This window comes from Biomphalaria glabrata, chromosome 1 (genome assembly GCF_947242115.1).
Source record: "Biomphalaria glabrata chromosome 1, xgBioGlab47.1, whole genome shotgun sequence".
Lineage (NCBI taxonomy): Eukaryota > Metazoa > Mollusca > Gastropoda > Planorbidae > Biomphalaria > Biomphalaria glabrata.
Genome location: NC_074711.1, coordinates 44,506,840 through 44,529,700, shown reverse-complemented (window position 1 = coordinate 44,529,700; position 22,861 = coordinate 44,506,840). Strand labels below are relative to the sequence as shown.

Here is a 22,861-nt window from a genome sequence, read left to right as displayed (position 1 = left end):
TGGAAAACTAACACAAAGTTGTGCATTGTATTAAATGTTCTGAACTTTTTATTCACTCATCTCAAGCCTCACTGCCTAGTGATATTTAACATGTAGGATGAAATGTGCATGGAAAATGTCAAATGAAACTTTACACTATTGATCCACTTATTGTATTTTCAGAATCTCTCTCTCTCTTTTTTTTTTAATAAAGTAATTGAGATTTTCCTAATTGAGTATCTTTATAAGGAAATTTGATTGTTTATTTTGTGCTTGTGGAACAGAAACTGTATACAATTATGAAAAAATATCCATTTCTCTTCCAGACATGGTTATTTTGATCTGCCAGGACCATGTACAAATTTATTGTAACCCAGTCAATTATTGGTATTTACTGCCCTATGTTAGCCACTGGCCAGGAATACAGTTTCATTGTCTGTCTGATAATCAGGTTTTATTTCTATTTCTTTGTAGACACATAAATATATATATATACCTGTAGACATGTATAGTCAAAGTACTATTGTAGTAGATTAGTCTGACATTGTCATTTTGACACTCAAACATGCACATATACACACATGCATTAAAGTACAGTGGGTTAGTCTGACACGATTCTAACATTTACTTTAAGGGTTTTTTATGTTCACTTTTAAGTCAGATATAGTACTGGGCAAACAAAAAAAAAAGATTTCTCATTAATTTTTTTGTTCTCTTAGTGAAATGTATCTGTGAATAAAAGTGTCAGATTACAGACAGTTGTAGAAACTAATGTCATGTGATTTCCTTTTTTAATTTTTCATGTTTTTTTTTGTTGTTGTTATGTCTATAGAGTGATGGTGAAAATGATGACGCAGCCGAAGAATTTAAGATTCAGTCTTTTATTTCTATGATGAGTGAGTGCAGAGTTATTGGTCTCCCATTTACTGGACAAGGTGTGTGTGTAAAAGATTCAATTGATATTGTGTCGAAGGATATTAGTATTATTATTATTAGATATTTCAGCAGATATTTCAGCCCCATATCATTTAGCCTGAGAATCCTGACTATTATGAAATGCTTAACTATAAGTAGTATTACTGGTGTGGATTCTTTTTATTTTTTTGTTTGTTTGTCCCTCTTGGGAAACCTTAATGATATTGGAACTAACTGATGAGCATTTATTTTTATCGCCTACTTATTTAAGTCAATGTGTTAAACATTATCAATTACTCTAAGGACCTGATATGTTTGTTTGTTAAAATATGATTGGCAATATTTAAAATTTTTATATGGGTATAAAGATGAAAAAAAAAACTGGCAATGGTGCTAGATGAAAAACTGGGTTAAGTAAGGGGATGACAGCATGTTGGGAAAGGGAAAGTGGCCCAATTTAAAAAAAAAATTGTTTCAATAAAATCCTTAACAGTTTTAAAGAAATAAGCAATAAAATGAAAATTTTTTTTTTTATGACTTTTAAAATACTATTTTGTTATTAAGAGAAATATATGTCCTATTTTGCTCTTGTATAAGTTCTCATTGTGGGGCATAGTGTCTGAGTGGTAAAGCACTTGGTCTCTAAATTGATGTATCTAGAGTTCAAATTCCTATGAAGATTTGGATTTTTAACTTGGGAATCTTGGGGGATTTCACCCAACTCTAATAGGAGGCACTGTGATTGAGTGGTAAAGGGAATGGCTTCCAAACCGGGGGTTCTGGGTTTGAATACTGATGATGGCTAGAATTTTTACTTTTGGGATCTTTAAGGTGCCTTTGAGACCAACCAGTTCTAATGGGTACCTGACATTAGTTGGGGAAAAGTAAAGGTGTTTGGTCATTGTGCTGTCCACATGACACCCTTGTTAACCATGGGCCATATAGCCAGATGATCTTTACATCATCTGCCCCATAGAACACAAAGTCTGAAAGGGAACTTGACTTTTTTTTTTACCTAATGGTAACCTAACATACATTTAGAAATTAAAGGTGATTGTCTTTACTGCATGATACTTTTGCTTACCATCAGCCACAAAAAATAGTGAGCTTTACATCAATTGCCCCCATATATCACAAGGTCTGAAAGGGGTAACTTTTACTTTTTCTTTTTTAGTTTAAAATTGAAAATTTTAAATTACCCACTAAATAAGTTATATTGAGTAAACAATTGAAATTATTTTGTTCTATGAAATAGAAATTTTGTCTAATTGAAAAGCTTTTAATGGATATAAGTCATAGCCTCATAATTTGTCACTTAGTTGTATTCTCAACAGGGCACACATCTGAGTTTACTCCCATGGAAATAGAAAAGTGGCCACTCATTCAAGCTTTTGCTCTGGAAGATTTTGGAGGGTAAGAACCTATAAGGAACATTGTTATGTAATTTAAAAGTTGAATTTGTGTGCAGTTGTCTGGCAATATTTAGAGCACAAACAAAAACAGGCTGGCAGATGTGCCCTAACTAAAACAGTATCCTAATACCCCGGACAAAAGGAATCAGCCATTTCCCTCGATAAAACTGAAGCAGCCAATGCCCCAACTAAAACAGGGATAGCCAATGAACAAAACAAAAGCAGTCCTAATCAAATTTTTCTTGATACAAAATGCTCTTCATCTATCACATTATAAATAAACAAATAAATAAACAGGATGCCATTCAAAACACTTTGCATGTACCAATGACAACAATGTCAAGCATGATTTGGCAAAAGTGGGTTGTCCCATTACACAAAGCAGATGTCCCCTACATTGATGTTTTTTGCAAATACACAGTGCAATTACTACATTGTCAAAGTTTAAAATAATGTTTCAATTCCTATACATGTTTCTGAAAACATACTATAATAGATACATAATTACAATAGTTATATTTTTCTCAGACTTCTTTTAAATATTTTCTATTCATTAATTTTACACTGCTGAATCTGAACATGCTTTTCCCTAGTAGTAACTCCATGATAGTATTTTATTAGGCTTTTACAATGATTAATTAATATTAAGTTTATCATTAGAATAGATTTATCAGTTAAGAAGTTGAGTTCTTGCCTACTGAGTCATTGAGCTTTATTGTTTTTCTCAAACTAACCATTAGGGACTTATTACCTAGCAGTTGAACCAGGTTTTTTTTTTTTTTTTGTAATTTGTCATATTAATGTGCATCATTAGAGATTGAAAAAAAAAAAAAAGGGGTCGGAGACTGCTAAGTCCCACAATAAAGTTGAACCTGGCTCACCAACACACAATTTTTACCTACACCATTGTATGGAATGTCCAGTGGCATTCATGACATGAAGGGGTTCAATGAACCTGGGCCCACAACCATTAAGGGCCCACAGCCCGAAAACTGAATAAGTATTACTGTGAATCATGCTGGTTGTTCATTGATCGCTCACAAAGAAATACATGGAAAGAAGGATTTAAATAATGGTCGCATACTCCAAGTAATGAATAATCCCCATTATCTTGAAATAAATGGCAAGACTAAGGCTATAATGGGGTGCTTCCAAGTGAGTGGATAGTACAATGCCCTTCAGGAATTGCTTCAATAAAAGTAGCCTTCTGAACATTATTTTCAATGTGATAACCCAAAATTTTGTCTTAAAAAATTGTGTCGAGATGTTGTAGCTTCCTATGACTTGATACAAATTGTGTATGTGTTTTTACTCACAGCATATCAAAATTGGCACTTCTTGAATACAATACAGAAAGCATAGTTTATAAGACACAAAACAAAGTGTGCCCTCCAAGGTGATCATCAAGGAAAGATGCTCTAAGCAGGGACAGATATAAGTATGTGGAGGTTCCAGGGCCAGATATAAGTATGTGGAGGTTCCAGGGCCAGATATAAGTATGTGGAGGTTCCAGGGCCGGATATAAGTATGTGGAGGTTCCAGGGCCAGATATAAGTATGTGGAGGTTCCAGGGCCAGATATAAGTATATGGAGGTTCCAGGGCCAGATTTAAGTATGTGGATGTTCCAGGGCCAGATTTAAGTATGTGGAGGTTCCAGGGCCAGATATAAGTATGTGGAGGTTCCAGGGCCAGATATAATTATGTGGAGGTTTCAGGGCCAGATATAAGTATGTGGAGGTTTCAGGGCCAGATATAAGTATGTGGAGGTTCCAGGGCCAGATATAAGTATGTGGAGGTTCCAGGGCCAGATATAAGTATATGGAGGTTCCAGGGCCGGATATAAGTATGTGGAGGTTTCAGGGCCAGATATAAGTATGTAGAGGTTCCAGGGCCAGATATAAGTATGTGGAGGTTTCAGGGCCAGATATAAGTATGTGGAGGTTCCAGGGCCGGATATAAGTATGTGGAGGTTCCAGGGCCAGATTTTTGTGGAGGCCTCTACACTTGTTAGAAACTTGACTAAAGAGAGCCACTTAAGAATGAAAATGTTTCTATCTAAAAGCAGGCTATAGTTTAAAAGAAAGAAAGAGACTTAGACTTAGGTCCTCCCGCGCCGTTCGGCGCATTGTGCTTCAAGCTGTCTCCATAAAGATCTGTCATTGGCATTGTCTGAAGCCTCCTCCCACCTGGTGTCCACTGTTCTTAGGTCCTCCATGAAGGTGTATCGCCAAGTAATACGGGGACGTCCCTGTTTGCGCTTTCCTCGTATTGGCTTCCATGTTATCGCAACTATTGGTGTGCGTAGTTCATTTTGACGTAGAACATGTCCCGCAAACCTCATGCGACGCTCTGTCACAACCTCACAAAGTGTTCGACTCCCAGTTCGGCATAGGATTTCCTTGTTTGAAAGAAAGAAAGAGAGGTCTTGTCAATTTCAATCACACTTTTAATCTCACAAATATTTGATTTGCATTTTTTAGTTTAAAAGTTTATATTTTGTAGTTTGTGGAAGGTAAGGCCCTTGGTAGATGCACTGTCGTAAATCCAGAATTGTATTTATATATTCCCGGCATGCTACAAGCGTACACTTCTTCATCACAACATTTTTACCAGCTGTAAAAATGCAAAAAAAGTTGGGAAAAAAAATTAAAGTTACTGACCCATTGAAATTCATATATATATTTAGCTCTTTTGTGGAGGTCCCTTTGTTGTGGGGGCTTGGGGCTGTAGCCCTTTCTTAAATTCGGCCCAGGCTCTAAGTGGAAACAACAAAAAGTTATATGATGCAACCATGCTTGTAGTCTCATCTTCTTATTTATTACTTTGCTGTGTCAGCTTGTTCACCAGAGCTGTCATTTTCGAAGTAGCGATTGATAAAAAATTATTTATTATTTGTTCTTTCTTTTGAGCAAGAAACAGGCAAATATTTAGATATAACTGCATTGGTTTTTTACTTTGCTGCTGAGAAGTTCAAAGAAATTTAATTTTTAATAAATACATGCTTGAGCTACTGTTAAATGATGGGCATAGAACTAGATTTTTTAAAAAATTAATGTTTAATAAGTTACACATAAAAGTGTTTTCAGTATAAAAATGTGTATAATGGGAAAAAGAACTAATAAAACATTTTTTAGTTAATCTGAAACACCTTTAAGTCATTTAATTGTGTTAAGGCTAATGACTTTATTACTTACAAAAAAAGTACACTACTAGTATTGGAATGCCTTTTTGGTAAATGTACAGATACATTCAGATTACTCGATTCATAAGTGACACACTAAATTTGTCTTCTGGTGAGAGGATCGGAGGTCCACCAACATATTCTTGAACCCAGGGCTCACTGACATATTCTTGAACCCGGGGCCCACTGGTACCTTGCTACACCACTGGGAATGTCTGGCCTAACCCCATAGTATGAGATGTCTGGTCTAAGTAGTTCATTGATTTTTCATTATTTTTTTTTTTACTAGTTTCAAACAATCCTTCATAAATGAAGATTATAATTTTCTAGCCCAAACCCCTCCAAAATGGCAGGTGATGATGTGGGTTTAAACTCTGGAAAACAATGATGACAGTCCAAAGCACATATCACAAGACCACGCAACCATCCATTTCTGATCAATCTGGACAAATTTAACTTTTTAAAAAAATAGCATTATTTAGAGAATTGTTTGTTTCTGTTTTTGATACCTTAAAATTGTTGTAATAAGTTTTAGTCATAATAAGATTTGAAAAATATAAGATTCCATTAAAAAGAACATAAATAGATTTTAGATCTCTGCTAAGCCGTAAATAGATTTTAGATCTCTGCTAAGCCGTAAATAGATTTTAGATCTCTGCTAAGCCGTAAATAGATTTTAGATCTCTGCTAAGCCGTAAATAGATTTTAGATCTCTGCTAAGCCGTAAATAGATTTTAGATCTCTGCTAAGCCGTAAATAGAATTTAGATCTCTGCTAAGCCGTAAATAGAATTTAGATCTCTGCTAAGCCGTAAATAGAATTTAGATCTCTGCTAAGCCGTAAATAGAATTTAGATCTCTGCTAAGCCGTAAATAGATTTTAGATCTCTGCTAAGCCGTAAATAGATTTTAGATCTCTGCTAAGCCGTAAATAGAATTTAGATCTCTGCTAAGCCGTAAATAGATTTTAGATCTCTGCTAAGCCGTAAATAGAATTTATATCTCTGCTAAGCCGTAAATAGATTTTAGATCTCTGCTAAGCCGTAAATAGAATTTAGATCTCTGCTAAGCCGTAAAAACATGGTTGTATAATACAGCAAGCTCATTTGTTTTATAAAACTACACAGGAAAGCATGTTTTATAGAATTAACTTTGTTTTCGCTAAGAAATTAGAAAAGAAAGCGATGAGCTACTGTTCTTTGATTCTATCAGCGACTAGCAAGTTGGACCAACAACTTTATTTTTAAAGCTGACAAATTGTTGTTGTGCTGCACTATACAAATGCATGGCTCCAATCCAATCAGTTGTATAGTTAACAGATCTTTTCTATTGTAATCATACATTTTAATTGCCTGTGGTGTTATAGTTAACAGATCTTTTCTATTGTAATCATACATTTTAATTGCCTGTGGTGTTATCCTTTTGTATAGAGAGCTTTAATTGGCTACAACCTGTGAAACTCTGTTACAGTGAATAATCAAAAGTTTATAAAAAAAACATCACAATCTATTCATTTCCTTTCATTAAATAACAATATCTTTTTTTTTTTACAGAGGTGGATTCTTTACACTTAAGCATGAAGTAAGTAAAAACACTGTTATTCCCTATAAACATGCCCTTTATGGCCCAGTATCAGTTTTAATTAGGGTTATCCCCCTTTGCCCAATTTGCAGCCCTAAATAGCCCAAATGGCGCCCTAATGGGCGCGGGTACCGTTTGCACATTGGCGTCATTAGGTTCCCATTAGGGACCAATACGGGCAACCCTAATAGTGCCAATATCGGCCCAGAATGGGTAAAACCACTTCCGGATTCATTGGGGATTTCCAGAATCGCGCCATAATCAAGCCCATACTAGCCCAATGGTTTAGTAACTAAAATATTTATTAGGGCTCAATTAGGGATAACCCTTATTGTGCCATTATTGGTCCAATGCTGGCCTGAATGGTTTAGTAACTGAAATATTTATTAGGGCTCAATTAGGGATAGCCCTTATTGTGCAATTATTGGTCCGATGCTAGCCCTAATGGTTTAGTAACTGAAATATTTATTAGGGTTCAATTAGGGATAACCCTTATTGTGCCGTTATCGGTCCAATGCTGGCCCCAATGGTTTAGTAACTGAAATATTTATTAGGGTTCAATTAGGTATTATCATGCAAATACTGTCTCCGATGGTTCAGTCATTAAATTTTATTATGGCTTAATTAGGGATAATCTTTAATGTTTTTCAATACTGTAGTTTAAAACAAATTCATTAGTGATTTGTCTCATGAAACTTTACACATGGTGCAAAATAAGAATTTGAATTCTAGGTATTTGAAATGTAATTTTTGAACAGTCTTATTGTAAATAATTTTGTACATAGTAATGGAACATTTAGATTCTAGTTTAAATTATGGAAATTTTTCTGAATGAAATCTGGAAAAACTAAAATTCTTTATTAAATAGCTGTAATGTTTTAATTTGATTGAGTTTATCTTTTGTAGTTATATTCCTTGTCCTCATATGAAACTAATCAACTTTGAAATTAACTAAGCTTATATCAAATGCAAGCATAGCCTATAAATTCTGAATATTACTATGTCCAACAAAAATAATTACATCAACAAAGTACAAAAAATAAACCAAAGATCAATATGAGTTGGGGAAAGTAAAGACCACATGACACCATGCTCATTAACCCTTGGCCAAAGAAATAGAAACAGATGACATTTTTGCATGATGTTTGTAATTTTTTTTTTTACCATGATGCCACAAGCTCAAGTGTAGATGTAAAATGTACTCCTAATTATCAATTTCATTAGAAAATTTATTTTAAAAAAAATTTTCTAAGTAATTTTTTGTTAATTAGCGAATATATTCTGCAAAACATTACTATAGCACAATGGTTCCCCAGAGATACATCTGACATTATTTTTTTTAGTGATACTCTTTTATTTCATGTTTTATTTAGCTCTAAGTTTTCCTGAAGGTTTTTTTTTTTTTTTCAATTTTTTAAAAACTTAAATAATTAATTATGTTTTTAGATTGTCATATGAACTATAAGAAAGTCAAGTTTAACAAAAAATAAAATGCTTTATGTAAACCACTGATTCATTATTATTAGGATGTTATACATTGGCTATAAATATGTCTGCATAGTTACACTATAAATATATCTGTGTACTTAACAGGTTGTTTGATATAAATCTGTTTGTATACTTGAACAGGTTGTTGACATCAGTTCTCAGCTTCATCACATTCAAGACTTTCAAGATTCAGTCTCAGTAGAGTTACTTCTGACAGATGTAAGTAAAGCATTAGTCTGCCTGTTTGTGCACTGAACTGTCGTTTGGACTTATCCATGTTCCTGGGTTCAAACCCTGCCCACTCCCATCCCCCATCGCCTTGTGGGAGGTTTGGACTAGGAAGTAAATTATCTTCAACTCTGAAGAAACATCCGAAACATATAAAAAACATTTTTAAAGCATTAAGTAACCATGTTGTTTTTCTTAAGTCATAGAATGACTATGATTCATCTCGTGGAGCACTTTTTCATGTGACTGTGGATCCCTATTCGTAAGAGACATTCTCATTCACATGTTTAGCAGGTTAAGGTTAATGCTTTTTCGCTGTACATAGCTTTATTGGTGACCTTCTTTCTCCACATAGTACATTCTAGGGTTATGTCTTCCCAGTAGTCGACATCAATATCCACTGCTTTGAAGTCCTGTTAGATTACAGCCACAATGCCGGAGGTGGGGGAGACCAATTTTTCTTGAACCAGCTGCAAGTTGTTTATAATGAAATAAAGTAACTACTCAGGACCTAATGCATAGTTTATTCTCAGTAGATTTACTTAAGACAGATGTAAGTAAATCATATAGTAACCTCTAGAAGATCAAGTAGTATTCTATATAAGTTAGTTCATTCTTAATTATGAAGACCATTCTTGTCTTCTCATCAGCTGTGAGTTGGCATCACAGTTTCATACTATCCTATCACACCACTCATAAGGCCTATATATTCTGAAATGTCAAACTGAATCAGACTAAGTCTCTTTTGCTGGATTAAATGGTTTGGTATATGTTTTTTACTTTTGTTTTCTCTATTTGGTTTGGACAGAGTTTTTAGTGCTCACTGTAAGGTGCCAAGAATATCTGTCTTTTGCTGCAGTCTGCTAGGCAGGCATTGTCCACATTGCTCTCAAAGATAATTTAAGAGTATTCTTGTATCATTTTTTACTAGCATTTTTCTTTTCTAAACTGGCAAAAGATAAGCAAAAGTATTAGAGACATCCATACATGATTAATTACCCACCATTCTAACTGTCAGTGCATCTGGATAGTCAAGATTTCTGGCACATCTGCTTTTGTAACCATTATAGTGTCTATTTTCTTGTGATTCGATGCTAAGAATGTTCCATAATCAGGGCCAAAAGAAAAGTTTAAGCTTCTTGATCTATTTTTTTTTTTAAATGTTTCTATCTGTGCACACTTTATTAAGTCTTACAGGTCCAACATAGATGTATCAGATTAAGGTGATATCACATTTTTTTTTCATGAGATTACTTACAAATTTTGTCAAATCAAACAGGTTTGGAGGTTTGACTGTACTTGATACTTAATAATAGCATACGTTCAAATTGATAATATGCACTTGCAACAGCAGATTTTTTAAAAATATTTTCTACATATCTAACTAAAGGTTATTTAACATCACTTGCTAAGAATTTTTTTTTTTGCAGCATTATCCTTTGATGTCCAGACAATGGAGTAACATGCTGCAATGTGTAAAAATATCTTTGTAAGTTAGTTTTAAAATTCTTAAAAAAAAAACTTACATAATATATTTCTGTATATATATATATATATATATATATATATTTATAGCCATCATCTTGGAACCTTGAGGATGTGCTTTGACAAGGCATTCAGCCAAGGCTCTCAAGTTATGCTCAGTATAGTACCAAGAGACAAAGTGTTATCACACTACCTTTATTCATTAGCTTCTGCATTCTGTCTCTGTAGTTCATGGTGGGTAGAATTTCGGCTAACAAGTGACTCACATCCCATTTTTTCCTAATAATAAATCTTTTCAGTTCTAATTTTTGTGGAGCACCTATTGTTTGCTGACAACTTATTGGTCTATAGCCAGATAAATATCTGGAATCATATTCCTTTAGTTTTAAAAACACACATCTAACCTTATTATTAAATGTCCTGCCTTCCCTTCAACATAGGAAAAAAAAGAAAGCCACTAGAGATGCTTTGATGGAGAATGTTACTTTTTAAAAACTTCTGCTGGAATCAGAGCCAGGTGCTTTATGTCTCTTGAAATAGGTGGTGCTTCTCTCTTGGAAAGATGGAAAGACCTCTTCACTTCAAGCTGGGAGAAATCTTCTATCCCTCATGCCATCATCATATCCCTGTACAAAAAAGGTGACAAGTCCGACTGCTCTAATTACTGTGACATTACTTTTCTGCCAGTAGCAGGATAAATTCTTGCCAGAATACTCCTTGACCGACTGACCAACTCCATATTAGGCAGTGCGCTCTCCGATAGTCAGTCTGGTTTTTGGGCTGATAGAGGGGCATGTTTTTTGTTTTGTGTTGAATTCAGGAAAAATGTAGGGAGCAGAACCAGGACTTGTACGCTGTCTTCATGGATCTCCCAAAGCTTTTGGACACAGTGAGTTGTGATGTTTTGTGGAGGATTTTATCTCTGCTCAGATGTCCTCCAAGATTTATCACTATTCGGAAGTAACTTATGTGGGTCAAAAAGGTTAAATCAGATACAATGGTGATCTGCTCATTTCTCTATAGAGAATTAAATGAAACACTGCCTGCATGAAAGGCATCTACATCAAGGGCTACAAAGATTTTGCGCTCACTAGCATAGTGGTATGTAACTGTCAGCAGATGGCCTCTGAAAGAGAGAGCTTCCATGAAGGCTGCTGGACAGACATTTGGAGCTTAAAGAAAAGCTCTTGTAGAAGACAGGCACAGTAGATCTAAAGATGAGTTTGTGTGTAACACAATACATACATATTCCTTTTATTATTTGTTTTATTTTGTCTAGTATTGCTTTTGTTTGCTATTTCATTTTTTTTTTCATCAAAATACTATCTTAAGTAAATTACTTGTGCATCTGAAAACAATGTTTTCACAGTAGGTTCTTTGGGAAATAATAGGGCTCTGTCTGAAAACATTGTCTTCTCAATAAGCTCATTTTAGAACATAAGGTCTGATAGAACATTATCAAGTCTACAGAGAAGGTGAGCTCTACTGTTTAATGACCTTTTGAGAAGATGAGTTCACCTGTTTTTATTGCTGATATTTTACACAGCTATTATATAACATGCACAGTGACTGATAGCTTGAACTTTCCCTGTCAAAGACATTGTATGATCTGGTTATTACTTTTTAACTCAGTAATGCTGCTCAGTATCATCATCTGCTGTGGCAATTTAAAATGTAGGATTCAGTATTTTACAAATGTAATATATGATCCACAGAGATTCCAAGTGCCAAGCTTTATCACAGAAGAAAATATCAGAAGTATGTTGTTTTTTTAAAACAAATATTCTTCTCATGTAGTTTTAATAGCATTTACTTGAAATATGAATGGATAGCCTTGTATTGCTTTTTTTTTCTTCTTTATTTTAATCAAATGTCAGGAAACACACAAAGATAAAAGTTTGAAAATCAAATTTTTTATTTTCCTTTTCTCCTATTTATGTTTTTTTCAGGCATTTTTTGTTATTTGTGTCATAGTTTGTTTTAATTGTGAACATTTTTCCACAGCCTCTGCGAAGTTATTTCAATCATGGATTTGTTGGGCATAAGGGAAAGTAAGGTTCAAACATTTGTCACTCAGGATAATATAATCATTTAGATTGATATTTAAAATACAATTCTGTAATAAGTAAAATGCAGCCAATGATTAATGTTTTGTTCCATTTCTCTCCAGGACTGGAAAAATTCCTTTTGTGCTGTTTAATCAAGATACTGACAAAAAGCAACTTGAGAGAGCACTAAATGGAGAGGCTTTGGAGGCTTCAGATTTGTCTCTAAAAACAAATGACAATCACCACATGGTATATGCTTATACTTTGTATATACCTTTTAAGTTTGTATATAGTTTTAGATTTTTGTTTTTTTGTTTTTTATAAACTATCAAGGTTACAAAGACAGTTTGTGTGGAAACACAGACTCAAAATTGGCCCTGTAGGTAGTCTGCTCATGCAGGTAAAAAGACAGGTTTCAATATTTTCAGAAAGAATATCAGAAACTATGGACCAACTAATAAACTATCAACAACTACAACCCTATCTCCGTCAATACAAATAGAAGAGACGTGCGGTGTTGAAAGTGTTGCCAATACTGTTGTATTGTTAGTTCGACTAATGACTTGATACTCACAGGATACAGAGATTTATTATAACATTGTTAATATTCATATGTATTTAATGAACTGATAGTTATGAAGATAAAAGTTTAATTTTAACCTGGCCTAACTGATGTTATTGAATGATTATCTAATTGATTTAATTGTTTTGTAAAGGGCTATTCTCTCATTCAAAGCTTCAACAAAGAAACTTTTCGCTCTAGTCTGGTAATTGAATCGTTTTCCTCTTGATGTGTATCACATAGAACACTACTTATTAATTGTTGTTTTAAATTATATTCGACTTAAATGCATACTATATACATTTTTTTTCTTTTAAGTTAAAGTAAACATTTAGTTTAAAATGTAATAGCTAGTATGACAAAAAGTACCTAATTATGTAAAAAAAATTTGTAAAAAAAAAATTTTTGACAAAAATCTCAAACCGTTTGCATATATGTGTTAGAAATATGCTAAATAATCATCTTAGTAGATAGTCTCCCTTGTTTTTTACTATTAATAGTATGGTGTATTTTTACGATAAAACTGCTTGCATAGTTGATTTTAAAAATTAAATTTTTCACTTTCTGAAAAAAGTAGCCTTTGCGTCAGAATTTTAAAATGTCTAAAATATGATATCAGAGTTTCAATATCTTTTCTAGTTTATATCTTAACTGGACAGGCAGACCACACAAAACTAATAGCTTCTTTTGGAGACAGCTAACAAATCAAATAAAAAAAAATAAAAACATGCAAATTGATTTGATTAGTTTTTATATTATATATGGATCACTTTATTGGAGTTATTTTGAAATCTTAATCTTATCTATACATTATTTTATAGCTAGGTTTTATATTGTTTAGGAAAATTTTATTCAAATTTCTAGTCTCCTTAATTGTTAAACTTTAAACTGCGTTATACTCAGTGGAAATGAAAGGAATCACAAATTACATTCTGAGATGCAATAAAAATTTTTGTAAATAACACTTTCATTAAACTAAACATTTAAAATAAAATAAACTAGTAGCATACGCCACTTTGTAAAGGCCATAATTCAAAGGACTGCTAAATAGCAGGGATATGGAGAGATGTTGACCCTGAAGGTCATGCGGACGTTCTCGGTTGTGAATAATGATAGTAACGGAAAGTATTTGAGACATTGCCACAATTTCAATCTCGCCACCATAAATGCTGGAAGTATTCATATAGGCAGCGTATTGTCGAGCTGAGTGTATGACTGTGCTTTTGTAAGAACAACGGACAGGGCATCGCCATAGTTATCCTATTGTTTGCAAACAAAGCCTACAGCCATATTATGAAGTTTGAGCGCAAAAGTTTCGTCGATGACATTTTTCCAGTAATATGCGACTGATAGAAATAAACATTTGCGATACCTGATGCAGGAATTTGGACTACATTGAAAGACCTGTTGACTCCACGAAATATATGTGAAGTGGTGGCCATGGTTAGGAAACGAAAGGCAATACCAAGGGACTAAATCAAAATAAAGCTACAGAAAACATGCAACTATTTTAATGACACCAGATATTGACATTTGTCAAAAATGCACACATGAATGTAGTCATATATAGAATGTATAAAGAGAAAGATTACTTGTTCTCCCCACCCACCCCCCTCTTTTATTTCTGAGCCATGATCTCTGTCGCTGTGAAAGTTACTTGGGGTAACTCTAGTCCGACATGCAGAGATAAAAGAGTTATCTTTCCAATGACTTTTTCGTGGTGTCCCTCATGGTTGGGCCACGAAGAGAATGATATAAATAGATTAACCAAATTTAAACTGCTGCCAGTGAGATCAGAAGCATCAATTGTATGAAGTGTTACTTCCATTAGTTTGTTTCTGGTACAAGTTCAGGCTTATATCTAATAAGACTTCACTTATGATGATTATTATGTCCTAGCCTTAGCCTCATGCAGGGCAGCAGGAAATGGCAGCATGCAGGGTTTGATCCCATGACCATTCTGATGATAGTTCAGAGTGCATACCATTTAAGCATGCAGCCATTTTTTTATTTTATTCTTCTACAATGCAAGTGAACAAGACACAAAGTTTAGCTGGGTTCTGTAATTCAAAAGAAGAAAGTTTATTATTAAATATAATTGCATTTTTTTTTATTAAAAAGAACATTTTCCTACTGCAATGAATGACACTGTGGAAACATCACAATAGAGAAGTCTTGAGTAATCATGTAATCAGTATACAATAGTTTTAAAAGTTTTTTTAAGGGTTTATCAAGAACTGCAACTTTTAGTATCTTTAGAATAAACAGAATTATTTCCCCATCATTTACAGATTTGTCAAGCAGCATCCCCTCACAAACCTTTAGTGTGTGCTCGAACATATTTCTTTTGCAACCAGCCCTATGACATTACAAAGGGTGAGTACAAAAGCTAGTTTTTTTTTACAATGTTTATATGAACTCTGAATGTTTCTTGTATGTTTGGAGTTTTGCTATAAAATTTTCATCCACTTCTCATCAAATTTTGTGTATAAGCTCATGCTCAATGTTACGTCCTCATATTGGATGAGACTGTTTAGACATGGAAACGACAAATCACAGTGTATAAATACTTTAATCTTTATTAACACTGAAAGCACTTTCTTGTTCATATTCCTCCATTTTGGTTCTTCTTTCCCTTCTAACACGCACGCACCATTTCACATTTACACTAAGATGCGCACGTAACACTCAATAACAACACATGAATCAATAAAAAAAAATCAACCAATTAGTTAATCAATTATTTGTAATTAATGAATTTAGTTTTATATAAATATGTACTAAACTAAGGGAAGATAAGCCTTATGTAGAGAATTAGCCATTTTTTTTTGTTAACAATACCTCTTTTTACCTCCTTATAAAAACTAAAACCTTCTTTGTGGCTGGGCTCAAAACCTGAACATTCATCTCGAAAATGGTTCAAATGATTTCCAGAAATAGGACATTGTTGGGAAAAGAAGAGCTTGTTGGCCACACTGGGAAAAGAAGAGCTTGTTGGCCACACTGGGAAAAGAAGAGCTTGTTGGCCACACTGGGAAAAGAAGAGCTTGTTGGCCACACTGGGAAAACTCTAGTTTGACCCTTATAATTTAAAAAAAAAAATTTAACTTTGGCTTGAGAACTAGAAAATATTTATCTTTGGGTATTTCGTCATTTGTTCAAGAGTTTAATAAATTAATGTTCAGGAACGTTTTGCCCATTACTGGGGTTAAAAATGTTTCAATTTTTTTCAATCTAACATTCATTAGTTATTAAGAAAAAAAAACAATCACTCTACAAGTTGTCTAGAGGAGGTATTATGTGTAAAAAAAAGTGTTTTTTATGTTTTTCTTATTTGCCTCCTTACTTAAGTAGAGTCTTAAGTCTTGTAATATGGAGAATCATTTGGTAATCAACATTTTTTGAATATATAAGCTTTTATAAATTTACCGTTGAATGTGGCATGAACCATTGTATCATTAGTTTAGATTTTATAGTTAGGTGAGATTTTCATCTCAGACACAGGGAGACCACTTAAGTGTTAGCCAATATTTCTGATGCTGCTTACATTAAAACCTTTTTTTTTTCCTCTATTACATCCATTGCAATGTATTGTTGTTAATATATTTTTAAAAAATTGAACATTATGGTGGAAAACTATGCTACTAATAACTTAGTCATCCTTCACCTTTTGTAGCAACTACTTAACAATAACAGTCGTGAATGTGTTGATAAGGTTGTGGAATGTGTTGATAAGGTTGTGGAATGTGTTGATAAGGTTGGGGAATGTGTGGATAAGGTTGGGGAATGTGTGGATAAGGTTGGGGAATGTGTTGATAAGGTTGTGGAATGTGTTGATACGGTTGTGGAATTTTTTTTTGTTACATTACAATCTTTGGAAGCGTAAGAGGAAGAGTTCCATAAACTGTTCTGCATAAGTATCTCAACCGCAGCTCAGTTTTTTTTTATATTTATTTTGTTTTTTTTTTATAAAATTTTCTCTGACTGCTAATGTCCTCAAATAACTAAACTTTTCTCTGACTGCTAATGTCCTCAAATAACTAAACTTTTCTCTGACTGCTAATGTCCTCAAATAACTAAACTTTTCTCTGACTGCTAATGTCCTCAAATAACTAAGCTTTTCTCTGACTGCTTATGTCCTCAAATAACTAAACTTTTCTTTGACTGCTAATGTCCTCAAATAACTAAAATTTTCTCTGACTGCAAATGTCCTCAAATAACTAAACTTTTCTCTGACTGCTAATGTCCTCAAATAACTAAACTTTTCTCTGACTGCTAATGTCCTCAAATAACTAAACTTTTCTCTGACTGCTAATGTCCTCAAATAACTAAAATTTTCTCTGACTGCAAATGTCCTCAAATAACTAAACTTTTCTCTGACTGCTAATGTACTCAAATAACTAAACTTTTCTCTGACTGCTAATGTCCTCAAATAACTAAACGTTTCTCTGACTGCTAATGTCCTCAAATAACTAAACTTTTCTCTGACTGCAAATGTCCTCAAATAACTAAACTTTTCTCTGACTGCTAATGTCCTCAAATAACTAAACTTTTCTCTGACTGCTAATGTCCTCAAATAACTAAACTTTTCTCTGACTGCTAATGTCCTCAAATAACTAAACTTTTCTCTGACTGCAAATGTCCTCAAATAACTAAACTTTTCTCTGACTGCTAATGTCCTCAAATAACTAAACTTTTCTCTGACTGCTAATGTCCTCAAATAACTAAACTTTTCTCTGACTGCTAATGTCCTCAAATAACTAAACTTTTCTCTGACTGCTAATGTCCTCAAATAACTAAACTTTTCCCCCAACATAATGAAGAGAACATTTGAAACAATAAATCGGTAAACATTAGAAATAAACAGTTAAGACAAGTTTTGACAAGTTTAGACGAAAACTTGAATAGTTCATTTTAATAAGAGATTTCAGTTCTACCAAGTCATTTTGTTGTTCTTGGCGTATTCAGGAAACTTGTCTGGTGGGCCATTACCTCTATGGTAACACTAAATGGACCACTTTGAATGAACGTTACTGTGCTTGGTACTCAGCTTACCTTTTCATCTTTACAGACTTGACTGTGTAAAATTAACCATTTTTTATGTAATAATTGAGTCGTCTTTAGCCTAATACCTTCCTACTGGTGAGTTTAAATACTTTATATTCACTAAGAGATTAATGATCAGCCAAAGGCCTTTTTTTTGTGTGAAGCTTTACACAATGCGTGGCATGATCCTACTTGGGGAAATCTATAATGAAATCATCATGAGCTTAAACATTTCCCGCTATTATGATTTAGGATCGTACACAGCAGTCTATACATCCTCTGTTACCGAAATTGACACATAGCGTGTCCACACAGTTGGTCAAGTTCATCGCAATATGTTACCAAACATGGATTTATAAAGAAGCGTGTTAACACTGACAGGAATAGATGCACATTACATGGCAAGCTATTTTGGGGCTGGAGCATAAGGTAATGCCATGGCCCAGTCCATTTCTGTCTATGAGTCATGTGGTATTGGAAATAAGAATGTTGCCTTTTTCTTTGTGTCATTCTAAATATTTTTTTTTTTTGGTTTAGGTATTTTGTTTTGGAAAATTATGTTTCATGTACTTTTGGGTACTTTTGTTTTTAGTCATCTGTCCTGAAGTGTCTCTAAGTTTAGGGATTTTATGATGGTGTTTCTCTTGTTAAGTGTTACCTGTCATGAACTGCAGAGCTCTTTTTATTGCTCTCACCCTATCACACTAACAAGACCAAATTTTGACATGCAGAAATCAGCGTGCAGTGTTTTGTGTGTGACTTTGTCTTCAAAAAGTCAGTGATTTATGATCTAGAGCAGAAAATTTTAGTTACACCTAAATATCACTCAAACATAAGTGAAATCACCTTATGAATCAAACTTTTTGTGAGACACCCACTTTTAAATTAAATTTGTGTGTGACACTTACTTTTGAATCACACTTGTGTGTGACACTTTTGATTCAAACCTATGTGTGTGAAACTTTTAAATTGAACTTGTGAGGAAAACTTAATTGTGTGAGAAACCTTTTAATCAAACATATGTGTGGCACTTAGTATTAAATAAAAATTATGTGTGACACTTACTTTCGAATTAAATTTTGTGTGACACTCATTTTTGAATGAAACTCTTGCCTGACAATTACTTTTGAATCACACTTGTGTGTGACACTTTTGAAACCAAGTTTTCCTGCGGCCACCCGATGTCTGTGGAAAGGGAAACAGAATTTGTTATTGAAGCGTCTATACTTTTACTTTTCCATCCAATCATTTCAATAAATACCGTAATGGAATATGTCATTTGAGAAAATGGTAATTAATAACTAAGTCTTTTGTACTATTCCAATGTTCTTGTTAAGTTACTCTACGGGGAAAGTATTTAGTTTTTGTTTCAATTTGTTATAAGGCGGAGGGGGGGGGGGAGGGGTTACCTGATATCCGAAGGCTCTCTAAAGGGCGTGCACCGTTGCTCCTTACCTTAAGAGAAAATAATTGTATTGGTCCAAACAAATTAAGGCGCCTATTTTCGTTTTGAAAAACACCCACACTTTGTCTGTCTGGAGAGAGGTGCATCCTCTAATTTTGTATTGGTCCATGTTTTGCTAGGACGAATGAATAATTGTGCAAAGTTTCAACTGGACCCGAGACTGGGAAGTGGGAGAAAATGTCTACCAGACTGACGGAGTGAGTTGCTATAAGCTCTTTTAAAAAAAAAAGTATTTCCACTGCCTCTATAGAGCTACTATGGACGTAAAAAAAGTATTTCCACGGCCTCTATAGATCTACTATGAACGTAAAAAAAGTATTTCCACGGCCTCTATAGATCTACTATGAACGTAAAAAAAGTATTTCCACTGCCTCTATAGATCTACTATGAACGTAAAAAAAAAAGTATTTCCACGGCCTCTATAGATCTACTATGAACGTAAAAAAAAGTCTTTCCACGGCCTCTATAGATCTACTATGAACGTAAAAAAAAGTCTTTCCACGGCCTCTATAGATCTACTATGAACGTAAAAAAAAGTCTTTCCACGGCCTCTATAGATCTACTATGAACGTTAAAAAAAAGTCTTTCCACGGCCTCTATAGATCTACTATGAACGTAAAAAAAAGTATTTCCACGGCCTCTATAGATCTACTATGAACGTTAAAAAAAAGTCTTTCCACGGCCTCTATAGATCTACTATGAACGTAAAAAAAAAAGTATTTCCACGGCCTCTATAGATCTACTATGAACGTAAAAAAAGTCTTTCCACGGCCTCTATAGATCTACTATGAACGTTAAAAAAAAGTCTTTCCACGGCCTCTATAGATCTACTATGAATATAAAAAAATGTATTTCCACGGCCTCTATAGATCTACTATGAACTTAAAAAAAGTCTTTCCACGGCCTCTTTAGATCTACTATGAACGTAAAAAAAGTCTTTCCACGGCCTCTATAGATCTACTATGAACGTAAAAAAAAGTCTTTCCACGGCCTCTTTAGATCTACTATGAACGTAAAAAAAAGTATTTCCACGGCCTCTATAGATCTACTATGAACGTTAAAAAAAAGTATTTCCACTGCCTCTATAGATCTACTATGAACGTAAAAAAAGTATTTCCACGGCCTCTATAGATCTACTATGAACGTAAAAAAAAGTATTTCCACGGCCTCTATAGATCTACTATGAACGTAAAAAAAGTATTTCCACGGCCTCTATAGATCTACTATGAACGTTAAAAAAAAGTATTTCCACGGCCTCTATAGATCTACTATGAACGTAAAAAAAAGTATTTCCACTGCCTCTATAGATCTACTATGAACATAAAAAAAAAGCTTCCGTGCACTCTAGAGGCACATGACAACCCACAACCCATCTATGATTGGATTATGCCCCTTTTTCTTGATGGATGCGCAACCATGTATAACATTCGGTTACGTTTGTTAGCGGACCAACGCTCTAGCAGTCTATTCTACACCTGTAATCCAACATTTTGAGAAGGCGTTTAAACATTGTGTCAACTCACCAACTTTTCGGTTCCTCGCGGCCTGATTTTGCTCTTGTTTTTGTTTCATATCAAAATGCTCTGTGTCCAGGATACACAAGCCTTTGATTTCTGGACTTTCGGCCTTTGTCTCAATGTTTTGCCCACAGGGTGAACATTGGACATTAGTGTAATTGAACGGCTGTATACCCTGTGAATAACTTTCTCTGTGTGTGTGTGCATGTGTATGCTCATTGAGATAAGTCCCCATTTCAATGATCTCGCAATGTTTCATTCATTTATATCCCCACCCCCAATCCGTTTCTTGCTTCATCGGAGAGTTTATTTTCTCCCCCCAGGACTGTTGGTTTAAAAAAAAAACAACATATCTCCCTTTGGACTTGAGAGAGCGAACGATGCGTCAACGCCATCTCTTTGGACACAGCCATCATAATAAATAACTAGCTTCCTAACAAGCCTTTCATCTCTTGGGGGGGGGGGGGAGAATTAAAAGAAAACTTGATCAGCTCTGTCCATTCTAGAGCCATGACTTTTATTCCACATTCTCCTCCCTAATCTTTTCTCTCTCTCCATCTCTCTCTCTTTCTCTCTACATCTCTCTCTCTTTCTTTCTCTCTCTCTCCATCTCTCTCTCTTTCTCTCTCTCTCCATCTCTCTCTCTTTCCCTCTCTCTCCATCTCTCTCTCTCCCTTTCTCTCTCTCCATCTCTCTCTCTCTCTCTTTCTCTTTCTCTCTCTCTCTCATGATCTAAGAAAGTATGGAATTAGCGTCAGAAAACTTTGGACTGCTATAAGTGTATGTAGTCATACTGCAAGTAATTCTCCCAACTCCTTTCGGTATTCACATCAATGTTTGTGTGTACAAACTTGTCCAAGGGGGACCGCCCCAAGTGACCTCCCCAACCATTGATTTGAGAAATAAGGTGACCGACAGTTTTTCTTGAATTTCTCTGACGTCTGATCACGTGGTAATTTTATTTTTGATCTGACGTCTGATCATGTGATAATTGTTTTAAAAATCTCTTTATCTGACATTAGATAATAAGATACATTTTATTTTTGATCTTTTATCCGACATCTGATCATGTGATTATTTTTTTGTATCTCTTAATCTGACATCAGATCACATGATACATTTTACTTTTGATCTGACATCTTATTTTGTGATACATTTTCATTTTTCGCTTTATCTGACATTTGATCATATGATGAACTTTCTAAATCTCTCTATCTGACATCTGATCATGTGATGAATTTTCTGTGATCTGTCTATCTATCTGACATCTGATCATGTGATGAATTTTCTGTGATCTGTCTATCTATCTAACATCTGATCATGTGATGAATTCTGTGATCTGTCTATCTATCTAACATCTGATCATGTGATGAATTCTGTGATCTTCTCTCTATCTAACATCTGATCATGTGATGAATTCTGTGATCTGTCTATCTATCTAACATCTGATCATGTGATGAATTCTGTGATCTTCTCTCTATCTAACATCTGATCATGTGATGGATTTTCTGTGATCTGTCTATCTATCTAACATCTGATCATGTGATGAATTCTGTGATCTGTCTATCTGACATCTGATCATGTGATGAATTTTCTGTGATCTGTCTATCTGACATCTGATCATGTGATGAATTTTCTGTGATCTGTCTATCTGACATCTGATCATGTGATGAATTTTGTGATCTGCTCTCTATCTGACATCTGATCATGTGATGAATTCTGTGATCTTCTCTCTATCTGACATCTGATCATGTGATGAATTCTGTGATCTTCTCACTATCTGACATCTGATCATGTGATTATTTTTTTGTATCTCTTAATCTGACATCAGATCACATGATACATTTTATTTTTGATCTGACATCTGATCTTGTGATACATTTTCATTTATCGCTTTATCTGACATTTGATCATATGATGAACTTTCTTAATCTCTCTATCTGACATCTGATCA

At 34.2% G+C, this 22,861-nt stretch overlaps 1 protein-coding gene across 2 annotated transcripts in view; it reads left to right on the top strand.

Annotated features, from left to right (window-relative positions):
• Positions 1–22,861, top strand: part of LOC106079883 (dynein axonemal assembly factor 9-like) — a 133,807-nt gene that overhangs the window by 22,638 nt on the left and 88,308 nt on the right. For both annotated transcript variants that reach the window (XM_056038658.1, XM_056038663.1), the window contains exons 5-14: positions 306–430; positions 812–914; positions 2,229–2,307; positions 7,041–7,068; positions 8,698–8,775; positions 10,215–10,273; positions 11,985–12,027; positions 12,274–12,320; positions 12,440–12,566; positions 15,171–15,255. In XM_056038658.1, coding sequence (XP_055894633.1) covers positions 306–430; positions 812–914; positions 2,229–2,307; positions 7,041–7,068; positions 8,698–8,775; positions 10,215–10,273; positions 11,985–12,027; positions 12,274–12,320; positions 12,440–12,566; positions 15,171–15,255 — 774 coding nt within the window. The remainder of the gene's footprint in view (positions 1–305; positions 431–811; positions 915–2,228; positions 2,308–7,040; positions 7,069–8,697; positions 8,776–10,214; positions 10,274–11,984; positions 12,028–12,273; positions 12,321–12,439; positions 12,567–15,170; positions 15,256–22,861) is intronic.